This window comes from Mustela nigripes, chromosome 17, assembly GCF_022355385.1.
Source record: "Mustela nigripes isolate SB6536 chromosome 17, MUSNIG.SB6536, whole genome shotgun sequence".
NCBI classification, from domain to species: domain Eukaryota; kingdom Metazoa; phylum Chordata; class Mammalia; order Carnivora; family Mustelidae; genus Mustela; species Mustela nigripes.
The window spans coordinates 53,413,373-53,437,320 of record NC_081573.1 but is presented as its reverse complement, the minus strand read 5'-3'; the positions used below and the strand labels follow the sequence as shown (position 1 = coordinate 53,437,320).

General features: G+C 56.6%; 1 protein-coding gene across 2 annotated transcripts in view; it reads right to left on the bottom strand.

Annotated features, from left to right (window-relative positions):
- CMIP (c-Maf inducing protein) overlaps nt 1–23,948 on the bottom strand; it is a 224,776-nt gene that overhangs the window by 17,500 nt on the left and 183,328 nt on the right. For both annotated transcript variants that reach the window (XM_059383141.1, XM_059383142.1), the window contains 4 exons: nt 21,652–21,732; nt 15,451–15,554; nt 13,773–13,877; nt 7,815–8,168 (listed from right to left, as the gene is read on the bottom strand). In XM_059383141.1, the coding sequence (XP_059239124.1) occupies nt 7,815–8,168; nt 13,773–13,877; nt 15,451–15,554; nt 21,652–21,732 (644 nt within the window). The remainder of the gene's footprint in view (nt 1–7,814; nt 8,169–13,772; nt 13,878–15,450; nt 15,555–21,651; nt 21,733–23,948) is intronic.

Below are 23,948 nucleotides of genomic sequence, written 5' to 3'. Positions count from 1 at the left end.
GACCAGAACAGAGGGGGAGATGTATAGACGGATTCATAAAAAATAAAAGTACATGCTACTTATTTGCAGTCTGGGTCAACCCGCCCTATTTATGAGATGCTTCTCCTCCTATGTCCAGATAACAGCGTTTTAACCAAACAGTCCCTGCAAATGACAATAATAGCCATGGGGAGAATAATCCTAATGGAACAAAACCTAGTAGCTGGGACAGAGCTGCGCAATGCCCGGGCTTTGGCTCTGTTCACTTACTCTTCACACTGAAGTAACTAAGATTGGCTTCACTCAACAGAAAGGGAAACCGAGGCACAGAGAAGTCAACTGTGCAAGCTACCACAGCCGTGGCGGTAGACGAATCCAATCCAGGCTTGACTCTCACTGGCTCTGACGGACAGCCGTGGAGGCCTCCGGTGGGACCAGGCACTAGAGGGTCCTGCCCACACCCTGGCCTGGGACAGACCGTTCGAGAACAGGGACACTGGCATGAATGACTACGAGAGCCGCACCGTGCTGAGCCCCCTGCGTGCCGGGGCCGCTGAGACCACCGGAGCGGACTGACCACCTCGAGTCTGTTACAGGCCAGGTGACTGCAGGGCTGTGCCACAGAAAGAGGTCCCAGGAAGGGAAGTGACAGCTCCCAGGGGCTGCTGTGCAATCGGCAGGGCCCCCATCCTGCCCCCCAGAACAGCTTCTGCCAACTGCCCCCAAGGAGGAGCCAGGAGGGGCAAGGGCAGGAACACGTGGGGCACGGCAGCGCCTCTGCCTGCGGACAGACGGGCCTTGACCAGGCCCTAGAACACTCACACGTGCCCCTGTTAAAACCCCCAGATGCCCCACAAGGCCCCGAATTCTGACAACCCATTCTGCAGGAGGAAAACAAGGCCCACCAGCGTTTCATATTTGTACAAATCACCAGCTAGTCCTCTGAATTTGACCTCGGGGGCTTCTGGGGCCGTGACCTCTTCTTGCCCCGCCCAGTGCCTATACCGGGTACGGCCCCAGATCTGGGTTCCCCGATGTCTCTGGTTTGAGGGATTGTGTTGGAAAGCGAACCCAGAGGTAGCCAGTTCTCACTGACTGCCCGATGCCAGCCAGGTACCTCTGCGGTCCTAGTGCTTTAACCCTACCCAGCAGGGAGGCCACCGGAGTGGCCCTTCCTACGCTGAAGTCTTCCGGGTGCCCAGGTGTGTACACACCCTGCCCGCAGCAGCCCCGGGAGGCGCCGCACCTCATCTCTGCACCTGTTGAGCTGGGCACCGGGCCAGGCTGGCTCCCGGAAGAGGCCTGTTGAGCTGCGGCCCCAGCACATGTCAGAGAGACGCAGCCAGGGCCTGGCGCTCACTCCCAAGTGGAAGGGGATGTTGACAAGTGGTAGAGCGTGTGTCCTCAGCTGCGCACTCGAGCGTGCCGTCTGACCTGGATCCTGTCTTGGTTTGGGCAGAGGCTGGGTTCTGGCAGAAGCAGGTATCTGAACCCTTTATTCCAAGGGTCTCTGTTTGGGGGGCGGGGGGCTACAGTCGGACCTCTACTGATACCTGGCGTTGCCCACAGGAGGGGCCCGATGGGCCTGGACTGGCCAGGGCAGGGAAAGGTTCCAAACCCGAATTAGGGGCCTGTGGCCCTGGGGCTCTTTTCCACTTAGGATCTGGTGTTTCTCAAGCTTCTAACCACCATCTGCGGGTGCTCCTCTGCCCCCCCGGCCTGAGGAGCTTTCTCAACGTGTGTCCCTCATGGTCCTCCCAATATGCTGTGTATCTGTTTACAGGCCACATGTCTCTATACCAAAAGACAGTCGAGACCTTCTGATCCCCAGGAACCAGTAGGTGCCCCCGCCGACAAGGTCCTGTTCACACAGCCCTCTGGTGACAGCCCTTTCCTGCCCCACCTTCCTGCAGACACACCAGTGAGAAAGTGGCAGCCTTCAGAACCCAGCTCCCGCTGCGGAAAAGAATTCCCAGAGGTGTCTGGGGGCCTGACCGTGGTCCTAACGGTGTCGGCTGTGCAGGTCAGCTAAGCACTCGTGAGGCTGCGCACTAGGCACAAACTTGCTGGCGGACGCCTCAGGACTGGCACTCAAGGGCATCACACCTGCCTCACAGGGGACACTGAGGCCCCACCTCTGTTCAGACATCTGGGAAGCGGGGAGCCAGGATCCGAAGCGGGGAGCCAGGATCCGAAGCCGCGTGCCAGGTGGCCGGGCCCAGCGAGCCCACAGGCCCGTCTGCTGCGCATCAGGATACGAAGACCCCTTGTGACCCCATACCTGTGGGCTGCTTTTTGGGGGGCGGGAGTCACTGATTTTTGTGGCAAGCTTGTCTTCCCTCCAAACCCCGCCCCACAACAGCCCTCACCTGTCTGACTCCAGCAAATCTAATATTTTCCAGTAAATGGTTTCCTGCAAATCTAGAAGTAACAGGAGCGAACTTGATAGACAGAGCTCGTTATGAGCAGGGGCTATTCCAAACGCACACCGGGATCTGCCCCGGGACCCTCCGAGAAACCTGCTGAGCTGGACGCGCTGGCCATCCCCATTCTACAGATGGGAAAACTCTCAGGGTGAGTGCTGGCCCAGGGTCACACAGCCAGGAGGAGCTGAGGCGGGAACCCAGGAACCCATGTCTTCGGTCCTATTCACTCAACAGCATGACATCACGTTTCCTGCTCCCGCCTGCACAGGAGGCCACCTCCCTCTGTTGAAAAAGCACTTACTAGTTTCTCTTGGCTTTAAAAGAACAAAACACATTCCGTGTAGAAATGCCATTAAGTACAGGGAACTCTGAGGGGACTTTAAAGCGCTCATCAGTGGCTGTCAGAAGGCACGGAGCTGGGGCCGTGACAGGCACATGCTGGCTGGCCTTCAGGACCGCGGCACGGCCTGGCCTGAGTTCACTCCTGAGCAGAAGGAGACACTGACGAGCCCAGTCTGTAGAAGAGCGCGGGTCACCTGCATTCCCCGGGAACTAAGCTCAGGCTCCCCGGCCTCCTTCTTGGCAGCTCACACAGGACTGCGAATGGGGGACACAGGCACGAAGTGGAAGAGGACAGTGGATCTCCTTTCCTGCCTCAGCCGGGCCCAGTTTCAAGTCGGCAGTCGGCTCCTGGTCCTGCTCCCAGTGCCCGGGCTGACCGGTCTGGGGTGCACAGGTATGCTGGGCAGAGAGTGGGTGCCCAGGGGCTAGCCAAGCCCAAGGGACGGGGTGTGGGATGCCGGCGGCCAGCAGAACACCTGCCACAAGCATGTGGAGAGCGGTGCCAGCCGCAGGGCTGCTGGGCCAGGCTGGCCTGGGACGGAAGGGGGGGATGGTGATGGGGGGGGAGGCCTGCCCGCTCAGCTCCAGGGCAGGAGGGGGCCAGGCCTTCCCTGTGCTCATGGAGGAAAGGGAGCTAAGGTCCCCTGAGTATCCCAAAGGCCTCTGATGAGCTGCAGGCATCTGCCACCTGCCATGCAGTCCTCCCATGAATGGGGCTAGCTGGCTCTAGAACTCCCTCGACTGCCCAGTGAGGTCAGGGGAGCTGCCCAAGGTCACAGAGCTAATTGAGGGCAAGCTGGTTTTGGTGAGCATGAGGCCCAGGTCTTCAACCTCACACACACTTCACGGGGGGTTCAGAAGCCAGACGGCTGAGAACTGCCTTTCTGCTGCTGTGGTGGGCGTGGGTAACACCGGAGACAACCTGGGCAGGTGAGGGGGTGGACACAGGAAATGGAGACAGGGTGGTTCCCAGGGCCTGGGGCAGCTAGCCGCTGCTTTGGCACGGCAGACATACAACGTACGCCCGGCGGAACCGTGAGCCAACTTGACAGCTGCTGCCTGAACCAGGGTTCTAAGCCGTCCCGGGGACAAGTTGCTTCCTCCCAGCACCTGGTTTCCTCCTGACTTCCAGCACTTCTGCATGGTGCCGGGGCGGTGGGAAAGCCCATCCTACCCACAGAACGGCAGCTGACGCCCCGGGCAGAGGGCAGGGGCGCCGTGCGAGCCTTGAGAAGCCACAAGTCCCCAGCACACTGGCCTGGGTCGGGCAGGCCGGGCCCTGACAGCTCTCCCACACCAGCACCCAACCCGAACCCCAGGCCTCTCAGGCCACCAGCCAGAGGGTACAAAGCGGTCACCCCTGGGATGGGAGGTATCCGACTCCAGCAATGTGCTGGGACTTGTCCTGTCCCTCCGGCCCAGCCACCCTCCCTCTCCAACTCTCAGCCCTTGAAAGCTGTTTCAGCCGTTCCTAGTGGGACAGCGTTTCCAAGCCCCTCAACAATCCCCGCAGCTCCCGGCACCAAGCCTCCGTGTTCACCGGCGCGGCATCCGGCCGGAACAGTTCCTGACTGAGCAGTGCTGTCCTGGGCGACGCAGACACTCGCCTCCTACGTTCTACTTACGCTGCCCAGTCTTTAGGACGCCCCCAAGTCTTGTCTGCATCTTCCCTGAGGGATGAGGTGTCTTCCAACTCGCCTCCAGCCCAACAAGACCTCTTTCAAAAAGATCAAGTCGCCGGATTTGAGCTGGTCAGAAGATGGGATCGGACCACTGCTCGCTCATGATGGCTGCTCTCTTCTCTTCCTGGACAGAAGCCCGTCCCCTTGCTGGTGGCCTCCAGGGGCCGGCGGCCTTCCTTCTTCCATCCCACCAAGCGGGCAATGCCCCCGGTTTTCCTAGCTGGCGCTGCTCAGATGCAGCGGGGCTGAGAGCGAGAGAGCGGTCGGGCCCCCTCACTGGGCACAGGACCAGGCACGGTGTCTGCGTGCGGCAAGCGTTTGGTAAAGGAGAAGACAGGTGCGAGCGGCACACTGCCTCGCAGGTTAAGAGGTAGACTCCCAAACCCCACAGAGCCGAGCCTGCTCGCTCGGTCTTGCGTCCGAGTCCACTCTTTCCCTCGCACCGCCCAGCCTGGACCTCACAGAGTGATGCTGGCCTGCGCTGGGAAGAGTTTTCCTTTTTAAGGGTCTCTGGGCAACTTCCTGGGGCGTCTGTTACTTTTCAAGGGCTTCAGATTCCAGTGATGCACAGGCCTTCCTGTGGGAAGGCAACTAACTGGGCGCTATGGGCTGGGCTGTCCGCACTCTCGGGGAGTAGCAGTGCCTGCTCTAAGTGGGGCTTCTTTGGCCCTCACAAGGCTCTGTTAAGAGCTCCCTCCCATTCTGTATTAGATCCTCTGTTCTCTCCTTTTTACACATAATACTCACTGGCAAGTGTTCTAGCTGGTGAGAGCGCCCTATGGTGAGAAAGGCCCTATGTCATGACACCCACTGTACAGACAAGAAAACTGAGGCCCAGGAGCCAAGAACACTGCCCGCAGTTATACAGCAGGCTAAGGGAGGTGGCCACACGACCTCAATTCACAGACAACACATACTTCTTGTGATCTGCGCATGCACGGAATGCCATATTGGGGCTTTTTTCCTCTCAAAGTGCTGCTGTTAAATCGAGGGGGCATCTCACTCCCAACGGTATCTTAAAATAGAGGAAACACCGTTGTAACCAGAAAGTGTAGTAATTCCCACTTGCCTGGTGTCTGTGCCTGCGAGGCATCTACGCGGCCCGAGTACCCAGGGAATGTCCATTTTACGCTTGTGCCTGGAGGCAGCCGTGGCTCAGAGAGGACCAAGGAACTCACTCAAGGCCACAAGCCAGCCCTGGCCTCCATAGCCCAGGACCTGGCAGTCTGACTCTGAATCTGTTGCTTCTTCCAAAGTACCATCCCTTGGAGCTGCTAGGGTTTGTGGGTCCACTATGTCTGAGGGCTTCAAGTGAGCCATCGACACAAACAGGCAGCTGGGCTCTGGAAAAATGTCTCCGGTCTGAACTGTGCCGAGCCTCCCCCTGACCCCAAGGTGAAAAAGGCTTCCACAAATATAAACCTGCTTTGTGGAGAGCCCCAGGCAGAGGTGAGGTGCTCCTCTGGAAAGCAGCTAGGAATGCATCCTGGCTCTCCGTGGCCATCCGTGGACAGGGCACCTGACCCCCCGCCATGCCCCAACAGCAGGCAGGAGGTCTGGAAGAAGACGGGGGGAAGAGAATCCGCATCTGTGAGCATGTTTATGAAGAAGGGGGAAAAATGTGTGTCAACTGCATGATGAAACGCAAATCCTTAGTGCTTAATGAGAAAGCTGAGTCCGGGCCCGAGCCAGCAGAAGCCCTGGGAGTTCCAGGTGTTTGTGGAGAACGGCTGGAGGAAGTAAGGGGGCCAAGGCGAGTCGCGGGGGACGGCCGACCTGTCCCCAGGAGGGCTGATCACCACTTCCGGGAGAAAGCGGGGGCTGCCCCCGGCTTTAAAGAAACTGACATGCGTTCTCAGCAACGCCCTCTGAGCAGAATTTGGAAGTCCTCTGGCTCAATGTGGCTGTGCCCCCGGCCTCTGCTGCCAGGAGTGCAGCGCCTCCACCCTGCAGCCCCCGGGTGTGCTTGGCAACAATTCGACGTTCACCAGAGAGGCAGAGCCGACGGGCAGAGCTGGGCAACAACTGGGACTTGGCAATGGCCCAGCAACACTGACCAGCCCCAGGAGCCAGGTGCCCCCCGGATCGAGGGGCCCCAGTGCCCGGTCAGTAGACAGGCATCTTTCCGCACTGGTCGGAGAGGACCACACAGCCATGCCCACAACCCCTCTGAGGAGCCCGCAGCCAGTGCTGACCACGCCGGGAAATGCTGGGTTCCAGACTCGGTCCCAAGGAGCGCAGAGCTCCATCTGAAGAGCAGGACTTGTGGGAGTGAGGACGGGAGGCACCTGCTGGGGACTCCAGACCAAGGGGGCCCCTTCGTTGGTGCCTCCAGGAACCAGGTACATATGAGTTTGAGACGGGTCCGAGTGGTTCAAGTGTGAGTAGTACAACTGGAAGGACCCCCGAGAGCCAAATCGTAAGATCCCTTCATTCAAGATGCACACGACTGAGGCTCAGGGGGTGGTGGGCACATGGGCCTGAAGCCCCAAGCTCAGGGCGGCACCAAGCACAGCCGACCCGGGTCCCTTGTCTCCTCAGAGCTTTTCTGCACACTCCACTCTGTCCCTGCTGACCGGGCAAGGCTGGGAGCGAGGGCACTGGGACTTGATGCAAAACGCACACCAAGTACACACAGTCATGTGCTGGCTCACGAGCATATGTGCACGGGCACACTCAGTGACACACATACACGCTCCAAGCTTGGTGCACAAATGCTCACCCCGAGGGAGCACTCCCAGCTGCTCAAGCACAGAAGCAGCACAAGCACCAGACACACACACACTGGTGTGCACACACACGCAAGCGGCACTCCAGACACACACATGGACCCACAGAGAAAAGCCCACATACAGCCACATCCATGCAGCCTCCTACATGCAGACACACACACACTCGGGCAACCACACCTGTGTTGTCACACCCACACACAGCCAAAGCCCTTGAACACACACATGTACTCCCAAACCCAGAGTGAGCCCCTCTGCCGAAAGTAAGGACATTGACACACTCACAGACACACCTGGGGGCCCACGGGCTCATGGCCATCCTGGTGGCTGGAGGCAGATGCTCACCTACACCTTCTCAACCTCAGGGACACACCTATCTAGGTCATGCTTATGCACACACATGAACACATGCAGCCCTCTGTACATCCCCATGCACACACACACAATCACGCACCAAGCTTATGTCCACAGTCATACACACCCCAAACATGTGTCCTCACATCCCGAATCTGCGTCCTGGGCGCCCGTCGCGTTTACGCATACCTCAAACGTGCACACTTGCACACGTGTGCACACGTGCTTAGCTCGCCCACGCTGCCCCGCCGAGCCCCACTCTCCCGCCCGACTGGGGACGGGCCCGCCAAGGGGACACTCACAGCAGCTTGAGGATTTCCACGTAGCAGCCGAGGGTGCGGTCGGCCTGGGGGCCCAGCTCGATGCTCATGGTGCTGCAGGCGGGGCTGACCATGAGGCAGTCGATGAGGTTGGGCTCGCTGTCGTTGCCCGCGCTGGCCGTCAGCGCCGGCTTGGCAGTGCTGGTGTGCTCCACCTCCACGTGGATCTCGCTGGAGGCCACGACCACCGACTTGAGCCGCGCCTCGGACAGCGTGGCTTCCTGAGACACCAGGTCCGGGCTGGGGTGCAGAAGGCGCAGAGGTAAGCTGGGCTTCCGGTCGCAGGGCTGCTGGCAGCCGTTCCGGATCTCCTTCAGGCTGGGGGAGTTGTCGCGACTGGCAGGAGAGGAGAGAGCGGTGTGAGCGTGGCTGCCCGCACACGGCCCCGAGCCATCACACGGGCCGCGGGCTCCCCCGTGCCGAGGGCCTCCCTGAACCCAGTGGTGGTGCCGTGGGCTACCCGTGAGGCCTTGGCAGCCACCTTCACTGCAGGGCCTCCCCTGGCCGTCTGTGAGACCTACTAAGTGCCTTTCCAGCTGCATCTGGAGTCTCGCTGCCCTTCTCTCCCCCTGGGCAGGCCCAGGCCTCACCTCTGTTGTCCCATCCCTGGCCAGGTGAGAAAGCTCAGCATCCGCTCCCCACCAGGGATCCCAGACCCCAGAATTCTAGCCTCCTGCAGTCTGCAGCTCCCTCCTGTCCACCCCTGCTCTTGGCTGAACCCCCAGGTACAGCATTTTCAACCACCTGGAAGAATGATACTCGTTAACGGGTGTTCACTGAGAGAACGGATGTACGGCATCCGTGAGGTCACATCTGTGTGGGAAATGCCGGGTCAAACGATGAAATTAGGCCTCTCCACAGCAGGACTTGTCAGGGCCTTGAGGCTGGTTAAAGAACCTCCTCACTCAGTGGGAGGCTCATTAGAGTGAAGGCAACCCCAGAAATGGGCTTCCTTCCCTGGTGCTCCTGGGTGGCACAGCACGAAGGGGTATCACAGACTGCACAGATACTGAGACCTCTCTGGACGGCTGGTTTTACCATCTGCATGTTACCAGTGAGCAAAGACATTCTCAGAGGTCAAACATGGCTTGTAAGTGGATGGGGCTGGGATTTGAAACTAGATTTCTGACTACAAAGCCCTGGCTTCTCACCACCACAGCGGCTTCCAAGATCCCATATAATCCTGTGCAGGTCCTCCTCCTCCTCCATGAAGTCTTCCCTGATTTCTTCTACTTGCCACCTCCACACTTCTATCCCCAAATCAGAGCTTTCCACCCCGGCTGGATACCAGTATCCAAAGCCCAATTCAATCAGAATCTCTGGGTTGGGGTCCAGATACCAGTAACTCTCCAGGCTCCCTATGTGTGCAGTCAAGGTTGAGTCCACTGTTCCAAGAGACTCTGAGCACGACAGCATGATCACAAACAGCTGCTCGTCCAGGCCCGCCCTCAATGTGCCATGCACATGTGCCCTGTGCTTGCAAAGAGATGCACACACTCCTTGTGCACAAGGACGGGGTAGAGCACGGATCTTGGATACAAAGCACCTGGAGGGCCCGAATTTCTCCGGCACACGCCACAAGCCAGGCCTCCGCCGAGCCCACCAAAGATGTTTAACAAATACACTTCAGACTTCGCTGGGGTAGAACGAAACCCATCAACTAAAGTCCGAGAATGCAACAGCTGATGGAAAACTGTGTGTGGTCTGGGCTGGGGCTAGAGGGGGCGGTGTAACTATCCGCAGGTTCAGAGCTAAGTGGCTACCCAAATACTTAACACTCCATTGCCCTTTGTTTGCCTTCGCTGGGATTTAGAAGTGCATCTTCAAGGCTGTTTGGCTCTGATCGGGTGATTTTCCAGCAAGCTAGGCTAACCTGGGTCAAGTTGTCTGCTCTTCTGCGAGTACATTATGTACTCACCGAGAGCACTGTGGGCAGTCCCGGAGGACGCAGGGTTTATGTTCCAGGGACTGACCACTAGGGGTGGGATGGACTTGAGCCCCACAAAGGTCCCCCAGCGTGTAGCCCTTATGGTGACTTCCTGGAGGAACTAACAGGAAACTACTCTGGGCTCAAGGGGGCTGGGTGGCTCTCGCCCTCCCAGGCCTCCACCCTGGGCACCTGCTTGCAATCACCCAAGGTCACGCTTGCCCCCTCCAGGCCCTCCTCCGAGTAGCAGCAGCCAGGGGGAAATCAGGAAACTGACAGCTCTTCAAGTCCTGTCGTAGTCACTTAAACCTATCGGTGACCCCAGTGCTCTTGGAATGAATGCTCCACAGCTGGAGCTCAGGGCCAGCTGCGCCACTCACAGCGTGGTCCCCAAGCAGCGGCACCAGCATGACCAGAAACCCCAGGCCTGCTGAATCAGAATCTGCATTTTAACACGATCCCCAGGAGCAGCTCAGCAAGAGAAGCTTGAGTCCCCCCAGGGCCTGGCACGGCTGCTGTCCTCCTCAACTCCATCTTTGCTTCTCTATCCGTCTCTCCGCTCTCTCGGTCATACTGTTTCCCGCCCTTCCTTCCCTGCAGTGGCCTCCGTGGAGGAGCAGATCGCCTGTGCACTCTGCAGAGAAGGAGAATTCCTGGGCCCATCCAGGAAATGCTGTGTCCAGCAGTCTGCAGCAGCCTGGGGATTCCGAAGCAGGTGTTTAAGGACCAGAGATGGAAAAGGTGACTAACGCCAGCCCCATCTGCACCTCTGGGCCTTTGCACGTGCTGTTTTCGCTTCCTAGATTATCTTGTTCTGCCTCTTGCCTTACTGAGGGCCAACTTAAGCTCTCAACTTAAATATCACTTCTCTGAAGGATCCCTTCCTCACCTCCCCCAGAGGCAGAAGTTCTCAACTCTGGCCACACAGTTGACTTGCCTGGGAAGTTTAAAAAACAAAACAAAACAAAACACAAAAAACAGCAAAAACAAAACAAAACAAAAAACAATGCCAGGGCTATCCCAATGAGATCAGAATTACAGTGGATGGGGCCTGGGCACCCCTTTTTTCCTTTAAGATATAAGGAGTGTTATGCTGACACAACAAGAACTTGCCAGAAAAACGGGAGCCCCGGCTGCAGCATTTGCCAGTGTCCTTGGTGAGAATACGGCTGCCACAACTGAACCCGAACTATTAAGGTGCCATCACGGACTATGGAGTTGGGAAGGGACGTGCTTCCAAATGCAACAGGGCTCTAGCACACCCGGGACAATCAAGTTCAGCTTCGTGAACTTTCCTTGTGTGACTCCAGACAGTGCCTAACACTTGCGGGGCTCCAAACAGCTCCCAGCTGAGAACCACTGACCTACATCAAGATGGGAACATTTCGAGAAACGCAGAGGCTGCTCTCATGCCTTTCAACTACACCCCGCCTCAAAGGGGGGGGGGGCGTTCTTCTGCCCCCCGCCCCCACTACCTAGTCCTTTCGCCTGTTCTTGAAATTCCAGGAAAAAAAAAATCACACTGCAAGTATCTTTTGGGTCTGGCTTCTTTTGTCTCGTTTTGCCTTTGTGAAATTTATTCAGTTTGCTAGTGGTTCTAGTTCATCCATTCCTGCTGCTCCATAGTGTTCCTTTGCACGGACAGACCCCAACTGTCCATCCACTCTCCTGTCATAAGGACATCGGAGTGGAGGCAGATTTTAGTTAGGGGCTGTTACAAATAACGCTGCTAGAACATTCCTGTACATGATGAATGAATGTCCCCAAAGCTACGAGCCGCTGTTCACAGGGCACATGCGTGCTTAGCTGCTGTTCTGATCTTGTAAACCCTTCCCAGGTGACGGATGGGCGGCCAGGGCTGAGATTCCTTGGCACAGACCCCGTTAATGATGGCTCTGGCTTCCGTGCTCACAGCCCTGACCAAAGCTCACTGCAACCCCTTGCCTGCTCCCTCGCTACTCCTCCATCTCCCGCTACACTGTCCGCTCCGGAGGGAAAGGGCTCCATCTAGCCGGTCACCTTTGTGCCTGGGGCCCCTGGCACGTACTGGGCTGTCACCAGACAAGGACTGAGAGGATGAGGAGGATGAAAGCTGCTGCGGCTGTCCGCGGGCCCCTGTCTGTACAACCGTGCGCACAGTTCCTAATTCTTGTTCTTTCCCCTCTGCCCTTCTCCTGGGGTGCGTGTTGGGAAAGGGATTTCCAGAGTTCTTCTGCTTCCTGCTCCCGAGTCAGGAAAACCTGCTCCAGGGCACCTGGGCAGGGCTTTGAGGACACGGACAATCCTGGGAGGTGCTGTTTCCTGCCGCTGCTCCTGTCCCTGCGTAATCCCAGGCCGGGAATCCACCGAGTGGGCCCCGGGAAGCCGAGATGAGTCACGGCCTCGGGAGGAAAGGGAGCCTGAGAATGTGGGACACTCCTAACAGTTTCCCTGCTTCCTAGGGTGGCCTGAGTTAGAAATGCATGCGGACCTGCTCCAGAGCTACAACGTGGGAGGCCGAGGGCGAGGGACCACCCCTGCCCACAGGGATGCTGGGATGGTCGTACGAGCCAAGTGCTATCCTTTGACCTTCTGCTCCTTCTTTTTTTGTTTCTTTTGCTCTAATACAACATGCTGTAGGGCACAGAACAAGCGTGCGCGAGTGGCCTGCATGACGTCTTCATGTTGAGGCCCCAGGGGTTCTATCACCTACTCAACGGGGAAATGACTCAGAAGTGGACAGGTCCCTGCTGAGTATCAGGATCTAGGGCTAAGGACATTGAAAAGAGTAATCCTCCCTTCTCAAGTCCTGTCGTGAGAAAATACGCCCTTAATAAAAGTTTGTGGCACCTTCCGCAAGACCTCAAAGTACAGTGTATTTGGTTTAGAAGCTTCATTTGTATGATTTTCTGTGTGTCAGAATGTTCCACTGCCTTCTCTCTAAGGACTGAAATACACTCCTGCTACGCCCCCAGCTCCAGCTACACACATTTTGCTCCCCTGGGAGTGGTGCAGTGTACCACCTGAACAACCACACAGGGAACTTCAGCAGATGCTCCCTGATCCTGCACATCGTATCCTCTCTAATGACCCCAGAGGTCACTGTATAAAGTTTTACGCAAACTAGTGGCAACTGCGTCACCCTGCATCCCAGGAGTGAACCTCAGGAAAGAATGGAAGCTGGTAAGTAACTATACCGCAGTGCCACCATCCCTCAGGGGAATGACTCAGACATGTTCCACAGTCTCCTGGGAGGTCCCAGTGGGGAACGTGCAGGTGCCTGCAGTGGTCATCAGACTCTACTGGCTGTCCACTCTTTTCGGGTCCCCTCCCAGAGCTTCCTTGGGTTATGTGCTTAATAAGCTGCTTGCGCCCAGACCCTGGAGGACCCGAGGCAGCAGCCCGCACGCCCCGCTCTGGCCAGGCTCCAGCACGCGGCTCCATTTTGTTATCTCAGCCTTTGCCCGTCTGCCTTGATCCTGCATACTGGAGACCGGCTCCCCCAGGAGCGCCCGAAACCGCGCCCGACACGCACAGGCGCTCAAGAAATCCACATGCACCATGGGCAAAAGGAAATTCTGCCAAAGGAGGCAAGGGGAAAGGGAGAAAACCTCCTGCTAGTCCTCGTGCACACACACGCACACGCACACGCTCACACCCCCCACGCACCCCTGCACTCGTCCTCTCTCTCACACAAGCCCCACGTGTGGCACATGCCAGGTGGGGAGAAACCTGCAGAATCAAACACTTGCTGCTAAAGCCAGGGGGACGCGACAGCCTCGCGGCTGCCAGCGCAGATTCCCAGTGTTGGCTCTTCCAGTGACATCCCCACGTTAGGGCTGGCAACTGGGGAGCTCACGGGATTGGCCAACATACGTGAGGCCGTCCCAGCAGCCGCCACTCCACCTCCCTGGCCTGGTCGAGGCACGAGCCGCCCTCCGCGGGGACCTGGCCCTTCACTGTCCCACACTGGCCCCATCCAGAGGTGGTGGCGGGCCCCCACACAGGCTCTCCTGGGTGCTGCGGGGACTGACCTGTTGATGAACTCTTCGTAGCAGGAGTAGATGGCAGCCAGGCACACAGCCACCAGGTTGGGCAGGACCCGGGGGTGGGGGCAGTGCCCCGTGGGGCCGTGCATGCTTGAAGAGAGCAGAGGACAGGGGTGAGCAGGCCGCGGCAGCAGTGGCACTGACGCAGGGAGGCAGCAGGGCAGGGGCGCGTCGTCAGGGTCAGGGATGGAGGGTGCTCCAACCCTCCAAGTTCTTTGCCAGGGATCTGGCCGCATTGGGATCTAGGTCCTGGCTCTGCCACGTGCAGGCAGCACAGAGCCAAGCTCCAGGCCGGCGGCTGTAGATCCAGGGTGCCAGGTTCAAGTCCATACCAGCGGTCTTGGCAAACTACTTAAACTTGCCATGCTCAATTTGCTTAGCTATAAAATGGGAACGTGACTCCCTCCCTCAGTGGGTTATGGTAAGGACCCAGTTTCTAATTCATGGAAAGAGCATATGGTAGTCCTATAGCCCGGGACAGTCGTATTTATGCCTGCGGGTTCTGAAAGTGATTCCTAATACCACATTTTAGTCTCAAAAGTGGCCTGCTTTGAAAGAAAATTGATTATGGTCACTTGGCCCAGCACAGGACCTGGGACACATTCGCTAAGTCCTCCCTTAATGCCAGCTACTCTTATTTATTATGGCTAGCTCTGTGCCTCAGTTTTCTCCCCTGTAAAATGGGACCAATACCGTGACTCCCGGGCTGTTTGGAGCCTGGGAATGATATCTCTAAGTCCTGGAAAGTCACTGTGGCTGTTGAGGATGAGAGAAACCTAACCTGAAAAAATTTGACAAACCACAGCTGGGTACTTTAAAGGGAACCTGAAGTCACCAGGGCTCCTGCGGAGAAATGCTTGCTTTGGATGTAGAAATGCTTTGTGAGTTTCGGGTGAGTTTATTCGGGAAACACATAAGCTCCAAAACCAGCTTAAACCGGCTATTTTGATTTTCTTCAAAAACGAGAGGTCGCTGACGTGTGCAGCCCACGGACACAGTTGCTAGCGTTGACGGGCATTAGCTCACTACACCGGCACACTAACCAGAGGAAGGGAGTACGATGGCTCTCATTTTCCAGATAAGGAGACAGAGGCACAGGGAGAGGCTTTAAAAATCCAAGAAAAAGCAAGCCCTCTCTTCCAAAAAAGCAGAAGTAAGAAAGAACTAGAAGATCTGCTTTCTTCTTCCCCAGTTTGGGAGGTGGCTGTTTAGTCCCTATTGATGCCTCTCCGGGGCCAGTGGGGGCTTGTCTCCGGACGTGCTCAGCACTCATAAACCAAAGGGGTGTAAGGTGTGGGACCCGTGGAAATAACCCTATTATTTAGAACTGGTACCATTTCCTGAGTTCCTATCGTGTGTCAGGTACTGTGCTAGGGGCTTCCTCATGTATCTTCTTGTTTAATTATGCAACAAGCCCTGTGGATAGGGGAGTAAACAGGACCAGAGAGGTACAGCAACCAGTTCAACGTCACACAGCTAGTAAGTGTCTCGGACTACGTATGGTTGGGAGGACCCAGGTGACAGCTCCCCAGAAGATGAGATGCTCGGGGCCTCTGAATACAAGTGGACTCTTTCTGGGTATCAAGGGAGCAAGTATTTCTGGGCTAGAGAGGAGAGCTGGCTGGCAGGCAAGGTGGGGAGGGGGTCCAGCTGGGAAACCCACCTCTGAATGAACTTCTTCACCACTTCCATCCCCGCGTTGAGCTCGTTCAAGGCGAGGATGTACTCCTGAGTAAACAGCCTCAGTCGTGGGCACTTCCCAAAGTCCTGCAGAGAGAGCAGACGGGAGAAGCTGAGACAGGCCACAGGGGAGGCCAGGGTCCCAAAAGGGGCGGTGCGACCGTGCTCTGCTCACAACTGCTGGTGTGGAAGGCAACGGGGAGACAACCAGCCAACTCCACTTTCTAGAAGGCACACGTTTTCCCTTCAAGAACCTGGCCTCGTCACGCTCCTGCTTACGCCCTTTGATGGCTGCCCGGGGAGAGCAACAAATGTGTCCTGACCCGGAACGGGTTCCGGCACTTGTAGCGAACTCACTGGCATGGCACCGATGCGCCAAGGCGTGCTCAGCAAAGAGACCAGCTGGGGTGTCCCTACTGCTCAGTGGGGAGGGGGCCTGCGCATGTTGAGCTGGGTCTCCCACAACCCCTGGGAAGCCAGCAATGCCACAGGCCCCACAGAGTTTCTGGATGCCTGCTTTCTGTGAGCTATCACCTGAGGCTGCTCAGCACGGCCGGGGCAGATGTCCAGTCTGGGGCCATCAATTTGGGAAGAGGGCTTTGGGACTTCTTGGGGGTATAGAGGAGCCAAACGTAGTCCTGGACAAGTGTAACTCTGAGTGTCCCCAACCATTGTCAATGAAAAGATGCCCGTTCCTTCTCCCGAGCAAGAGGGCAGGAAGGAGGTCCAAGAACCAGACATGGCCCCAGGGCGAAGCTGGCTCCCAGTCACGGGCTTCTCAGCTGGCTCCCTTGTGCTCTAGGCTGACCCCAGCCACCCCACTGGTTCCAGAAAATACTTAAGGAGCATTTGATGACCTTGTCCTTTTGGTTGTAGAAAAAGCTACCCTCATATGGCACATAGAACCAAAAAAGCAGAGAAGACAGATGGATAAGCTCGAAAAAGGCTGGCTGGACAGGTAATGGCGTGTGTGTGTGAGAGAAGTGGGGTGTGGGAGGAGGTATGTTTGTGTGCGTGTGAGAGGAGACGGAGAGAGAGAGACAGACAGACAGACATGGGGTGTGGGAGAAGATGTGTATAAGACATGTGAGACTATGTGAGAGTGTGTGTGTGTCAGAGAGACATGGGGTGTGGAAGTAGATGTATAAAAGATGTTGTATAAGAGTGTGTGTGTGAGAGACGTGGGGTATGGGAGGAGTATGTGTGTGAGGGAGACATGGGGTGTAGAAAGATATGTGTGTGAGAGAGGTAGGGTGTGCGAGGAGGTGTGTGTATGTGTATGAGAGACACGGAGTCTGACAGGAGATGGGTGTATGTACGAGAAATGTGGGGTGTGGAGGTGGTATGTATGAGAGACGTTGGCTGTGGGAGGAGATGTGCCTGTGTGAGAGAAGTGGGGTGTGGGAGGTAGTGTGTGTGTGTGAGATGTGAGGTGTGGAGGGAGGTGGGTGAGAGGTACGGGGTGGGGGAGGTGATGTGGGGTGTGGGAGGTCCTAAAGTCCTATGCTCTACATAGGACTTTAGGAAAGATCGGGGGGTGTGGGGGGTTGTGTATTGTGAGAGATATGGGGTGTGGGAGGTTGTGTGTGTGTGAGATGTGGGGTGTGGGAGGTGTTTGTGAGAGGTATGGGGTGTGGGAGGTTGTGTGTGTGTGAGATGGGGTGTGGGAGGAGGGGTTTGTGAGAGGTACGGGGTGTGGGAGGTTATGTGTGAGAGACACAGTGTGGCAGGGGGTGTGTGTGTAAGAGATCTGGCATGTGGGAGGAGGTGTGTGTGTGAGACGTGAGGCGTGGGAGGGTGTGGGAGGGTATGTGTGAGAGACGTGGGCTGCGGGAGGAGGGGTGTGTGAGAGACACATCGTGTATGCGTGTGTGAGGCTTATGGCCTGGGAAGGGCGGTGTGTGCCCTGGAGAGTGTGTGGCTGGTGTGTGTCCGGGGGTCCGTGTGAAAGGGGCACAGGCAGGAGGGAGGGAGGGCGAATCTGCTCAACATTAGGGAAAGGCCCCAGGCCCCAGGGCCAAGGACGTCTCCATCCACCGGCTCAGCCTGAGCCCCCGCATGTCACTTCAGCTGACGCCTACTTAAGGGGCGCTGAGCAAGGACAGAGGGACTCCCGCCTGCTCTAGTGAGTGGCATTCCTGGACACTTCTGTTTTCTTAGCTTCCCCAACCCGGCACAGGACCGGGGCAGGAGGCAGAGCACAGCTGAGTGGAGAGGCACATCTCCTTGGTGGCCACTGGCTCAGGGACTTGTCAGGAGAGGAGGAACGATGGCCAGGAAAGGACCCTGCGTCCTTCCCCACATTCACGGGTGGAGGCAAGGGCTGCCGGGTCGGCAGTTCTGTTCACGTTCTGTGGGCGGGTTTTAACAGTCAGGAGGGGCGCGTCAGCGTGGTGAGGAGGGTGGCCCGCAAGACGCCAGAGGGAAGAGTCACATCTCCAAAGTCATCTGCGTTCTTCTTGCCCGCACTAAGTGGAACCCATTCAGTAAAAAGCAACCGCATCGGCATTCTAACTTAAAATAAAACAGCAGAGACTATCTTCCCGGATCTAACTGATGCTGAGGGCCCTCGAGAAAGTTCTGAGGAGAACACGTCCCTCCCACGCCCTCCTGCCAGCTCCGAGAAGCGAATTTCTAGAGCTGCTTGGTGCTTCTTCACCTGGAGTGAAGAGGCTGAATTAGAGTCCTCAAGACACTGAGGGGCCTCGTCTGCTTCCATTCTCCCCACTGGGACGATGCTCGTCCATGAGGACGGCAGCAGAAGCCACAGGGGAAGCCCAGAAGGAAGTTACGTACGTGTGTACACACACACACACACACACACACGCACACACACATGCACACACATACACGGTCACATGAACACACACAGAGCCCTGGGCTAGATAAGGCCTCTGTGTGAAGAGAAAACTGAAACTTGACTGTGCTTCCAAACTGAGGAAGACATCTCAAGTCACCTGGTGCCCTGGAAAACGGTGACAGGAAGGCCGTGTGGCCCTCTCGGGGCCTCACAGGCTCTGTTGTGGAGTGAGGGCTCTAACCACGGATCTCTCCGGCCCCCTTCCACGTCTAAGGGTTTAGGAGTCCATGAAAACTGCTTCAACTCAACTCTGCTAAAGATAACTGTCCTTATCTTTGCTGACAGATTTCTGGAGAGTCAAGGTCATTTTCTTGGAAATGAACATCATAAATGGGTCTGATGGCCTTCCCATATGGGTGAGGAACATTTTACCTTTGGAAAAGCTAAAAACGCTCCTCTTGGAAAGTAGGGTGGTCAGATCACCCAGTGGTCTGCTAGGGACCGCAGCCACATCTTCTTGCCTCCCTTGCTACAAGAACACTCTGCTGAGTGGCCCGTGGGTACAGGGACCATGGTCATTCTTGACAATACAGTTTAACAAATTGCTTAAAATCTCCAGCAGAACATTCTAGAGGACTGCTTCCCTTTGTATCTAGTTTTTATTTCAGTCCAATGAGTAACACTGAGACTGTTTTCTAAGATTCAATGTACTCATCTGAAATGGGACACACAATATATTTGCAAAAGAGGAACCCTGAGGACAGGAGAAGCTCTGACACTTTAGAACACCTCTGCAGTCTACGATTTCCTCCAGCTCCCAAATGTTCCAGTGCGTCCTTGGTGAGAAATGCTGCATGCGCGGTCAACAGAGGCCGCTGCTTGTGTGATGAAGACAGTCGTGAGGCTCGTGGCAGGCTGGGCACATCCACTAACCAGTGAGTGGACCCCCCACACCGGCTGAAAGCTCCAGCTCAAAACAGTATATCTGGCTTCCTGGGCGTAGGGGAAGCCAGTCACTGCCTCACATGCATCTGCCCATCCATAGCCCTCTTCTGACAGAGCTCGTGGCAGGTAATTAGACGCCGAGGGCAAAGAGCAGCTTACGGCATCCCCAGACGCCAGGATCACTTGGAGAGTTCTTCAAACGTCAAGCGAGGATTCCTGCCTGGAGCGCCCTGATCCCTGCCAGGCCACAACAGATGCTATAAACTGTGGATTTGCCCGGTTGCTGTTCTGAATTTTATCCAGAAAATTATTACATGGTCAACACTGTAGGCCCATAAAACTAACCAAATATAAGAGAGATGTTGTTTGGTTAGCTGTGGGAGGCTGGCCTGAATTTTAACTTTTTTCCCTTCGGAAGTCAGATGTCCCCCCAAAGAAGCGTTCTTAGACAGCCTCCTGATGACCACAGACTACGGGAAAATGTTCTTCCATGCCCGAGGGGGCCCAGGCCAGGACAGAACACCTGGGGCTGGGGCTCTGTCATCGATAAGCTGTGACAGGAAGGTCCTTTGCAAAACGAACTCTAAAATCTCTGTTCCACACTCTGAAAGGGTACAAGCTTCACCTCCTACCCCCTCCACTGTGATTTTAAAGTTAACAATTGGAAGTCTTCTCCTCTCAGAAGCCTGAATCCAGAGAATGCCCCAGAAACTATAAAAGCCCAAATTAGGGCACAAATTCACACTCTCCACCACTACCGCGGGGAACGTCTTTGTTAGTCCCAGGAAAGAACTGGATGGAGTAGTCGTCTCCCCTGCATTCAGGAAATCAGAAACGCGTTTATCTCCGATCAAGGGGGAATGTCGGAAGTAAGCAGCAATTCAGCTACGGGGTGAGACCGCTCTGCGGAGGGAACGGCAGAGGGGATCCGCACGGTGCCTGCACCGTCAGTTACCAGTGGCCGCTGGGAATCCTGGGCTGAGACGGACTCTGAGGCTATCTCCGGGCTCTGCCGGAGGAGTGCTGCAATCGACTGATGATGTCTGCCACGAGTGTGGGATGGGGTGGAGCAGCACACGCGCCACACGCTTCCAACCAGACGGGGATTGGGGGTTGGCGTGGAGACAGCTGTTTCCACTGCTGAATCCTGACAGGGCAGGGGGCAGTAGTCACAGCTACCCCACCTCGGATTCAGTGCCCCAACGTGCGCTGCAATGACATCGCTGGCTCTCCATCACATGTGACTCGAGTCCAGGCTGCAGGCTGGCTCGGAGAGAGCACTGGAACACCAGCCCTTGCTTTCGATAGCTGCTCCTTGGCCCCCCTCATGAGCACTTGGGGCTGCTCACCGGTTCTCTGAGTGGCCTACGGAGGCTTTCTGGGTCCCCACCACCTCATCTGGGAAAGGTGGTCCTGGACTTTCATGAGACTTAAATGACATGGGACACTCTTGCGTGTCACACTGTGTCAGGCTCTAAGAAGGTGCTCGATAAGTAGCTGAGAGTAGATGTTAGTCACTCTCATTCCCAGCTGTGGCCCCTGGGGCCAGTGAGTGTGCTCTGATAAGCCTCAGTTTCCCCACGTGTAACACGGAGAAAGCAGTATTTGCTGCTCTCACTGAACTGATGGGAATACCAAGGGGCCTTGCAGGCCGCCAAGTCCATACTCAGATTGCCTCGGTCCCCCCTGACGACTTTTTGCTATTCCAGGACCCCATCCGGGACACCCTGCTACATGTAGTCGTCCTGCCGCCTTCGGCTCCTCTGGGCTGTGACAGTTTCTAGGCTTTTCTTGTTCTCAACAGCCTGGACAATTTTGAGCAGTGCTGGTCACGTGTTTTACAAAGTGCTCCTGAATGGGGACTGGTCTGATGTTTCTCTCAGGATTAGACGGGGCCCATGGGTTTGAGAGAAGAAGCGCCCATAGGTACGGTGCCCTTCTGACGCCGTATCAGGGTGCCTGCCCTCACGTGACTTGTCACCATGGCTGGTGACCGTGAAACCGTGACCCGCTACCTGTGGCTGTCACTGTCAGGTTTCTCCATCATATGGTCACTCTCTGCCCCCTCTGCCCTGTGCCTCTGGAAGGACACCGTACGGATGGCCCCCACTGAAGCCGTGAGGTGCCCCACCCCCTCCTTCTGGGCAGAGTGTCTGCAGACGCTTGTGACTCTACACACGGGAAACTTCTCTCTTCTCCCCCGGCCACACTATTTTTGTTATTTTTACTGTGAAAAAGATTCTTCCCATTGCCTTAAGAGAAGAGAATAGAGCCGAGGAAGACAGGCTGCACGAACACCCCAGCTTCAACAGAATCCCAACCCTGTTCCTGGCTGTCAGGCCAGGCCAGCCAACCCCGTCCTCCACGTTTTGGGGAATGGCGAAAGGCTGGGGAGAAGGGAGAGGCCGGCTCTGCAGCCTGGGCGTCAGGGGAACTCACCATGTTATGCTTGAGGATTCTCTGGACCACGGGAGTGAACACTTCGATGACCACCATGGACCGAGGCCGCTCTCTGCAGTGCTGGGGAGACAGAAGGGCATGGTCAGCACCGAGCCTGGCAGGTTTCAGCCAGAGCTGAACGGGCCCCTGGAAGTCCAGGCCTCGCCCGTGGCTCTGAGACTGTGGGGACGCCTGGGGGCTCCGTTGGTGAAACATCTGCCCTGGGCTCAGTCATGGTCCCAGGACCCTGGGACCGAGTCCCACATCAGGCTCCCTGCTCAGCGGGGACTCTGTCTCTCCCTTGCCTCTCTTCCAGTACTTCCCCTCTCTCTAATTCAGTCTCTAAAGATTAAGTCAAATCTGTAAAAAAAAAAAAAAATGAATAAAGGGAGAGTTTATCAGCGGTTTATACAGGCAGGTGCCCACCGGGACGGGTCCCGACACCTTGCAGCACTGAGATGCAGAGCACGTGGTCTAACAGAGGAGTCTCTGGAAAACAGTGCAGGAATGCCAGGAGTTCCGTGTCCGGACACCAGAATCTCGGAAGTCCTGTGGCTTTCCAGCTGTTGCTTTGATAGGCTGACAGCAGCCTACAGGCTGTCAGACACACCTCACGCACCTCACCGTACTTCACTTCCTCAGCAGGTTGTGTTTTCCAAGGCCTTCGGGTGGAACAGATAAGGCCCCACCCGGCCAACACATTTAGAACCTGCCGGGGCCTGAAGGCGCTGAGTTTCTAACCCCTGCGTGAGGACCCTAGACTTGGGAGAGTAGAGATCAGGGCTTTCCTGGGAAATCTAAGATCAATGAACTTTCCTCGATCTGAGTGTCCTGGTTTGGAGAACCGGCAGGCAAGGCTGCCAGGCGTGTGGAGTGAGCTGGCCCAGGGTGGACCCAGAGGGGGCGGCTTCGTTCCCCTCAAGCTCTCCTCTCTGGACAGGCCGCCTGTGGGTAAGGCACGGAAGCTGGGACTCAGGCCCTCCCAGAGGGGAAACAGCCTGAAGGCTCACGGACCCCCTAGGCTCGGACCCCTCCCTCCAAAGGACGGGGCAGCCTTCGATTTCTATAAGGAAATGCCAAAAAGAATGATTTCTTCTACATCATGAGTTTTCAAACCGTGCTACCAGGAACCCCCCGGTATGACTGACTTTGAACAAAGGTCCACTGTTTTAGAACAAGAGTTTGAGAACCATGAAATCTGGGCGAAACCATACAGCTTGAGAGGACAAGGAGCAGATGAGGATTAAATCGGACAAATTAGTGAGAGAGGAGCTGACCTGCTGGGACAGGTAAGGGAGGAGAACCCCAAGCACATGTGGGGACCTATGACCCCACTCCGTGTGGGGAATGACGCCCCCTGGTGCCAGGGGCCAAGAAGGCCCATATTTCAGTTGTCTATAGTCTCACCGAGGCCCCAGGGAGGAGGGGGCCTCCACTGAGCATGGAAGCCGGACGCTTTCACACGCACATACGCCTGCAGGCCCAGCTCGACGCCCAGGTGCTCGCCTGCTTGGCCCGGAAGGCACACACTGCCGTGTGCCCAGACGCGCGCACCGAGAAGGCACCCGTGCGCTCTGCGCTGGCAGGCCGGGCCCGCCCACTGCTCTGTGAGTTGCCAGAAATGGTGTCCTGATGGAGAGACCGGGCCAAAGGGGCTAACACGACCCTGTGTCCAGAGTCTCAGAGCTCCCACCCCTGACAGACACAGGGAAGCATCTCTCTGAGTGGGGGGCAGAGGCAGTAAGGGCATCACAGTCCCCTTTCCTCCAGAAACCACAGGGCTCTCCAGCGGCCTGCTTCGCCAGGCCACATGCTCGGCTCGCTGGTGGATGGAGTCCACACCGCCCACCAGGGACAGCGGCGAGGAAGGAGCCGGCGAGGAAAGGAGCATGAGTCGGAGTGAGTCAGCAGGTGTGAGAGCAGAGAGTGCTGGGGTAGCGGCAAACCTAGGCCCTGCGTCTCTCCAAGGACATCAAATCATTACATAAAAAAAAGGAAAAAAAAAAAAAAGAAAAAAAGAAAAAAAATCACACAGCAAAGAACAAAACAGGACTGCATGCTGGCTCAGCCCCCAGGCTGCTGAAGTGTGTTTTCAGAGCGAGGGAGGGCTGGTCCCCAATGTGCCCTGGGCACGGTCCGTGTAAATCCCTCTGCAAGCCTGGCTCTGGGTTCCCTGGAGCGGACGGCCTGCTCTGCGGCTCCTCCCAGCTAACCTGGCATCCCTGGCCTGCTTTCCCTATTCAGGAAAAGCCCCACGGCTGTGCCCCACTGTGGGCCAGCCGGTGCTCAGACGAGCC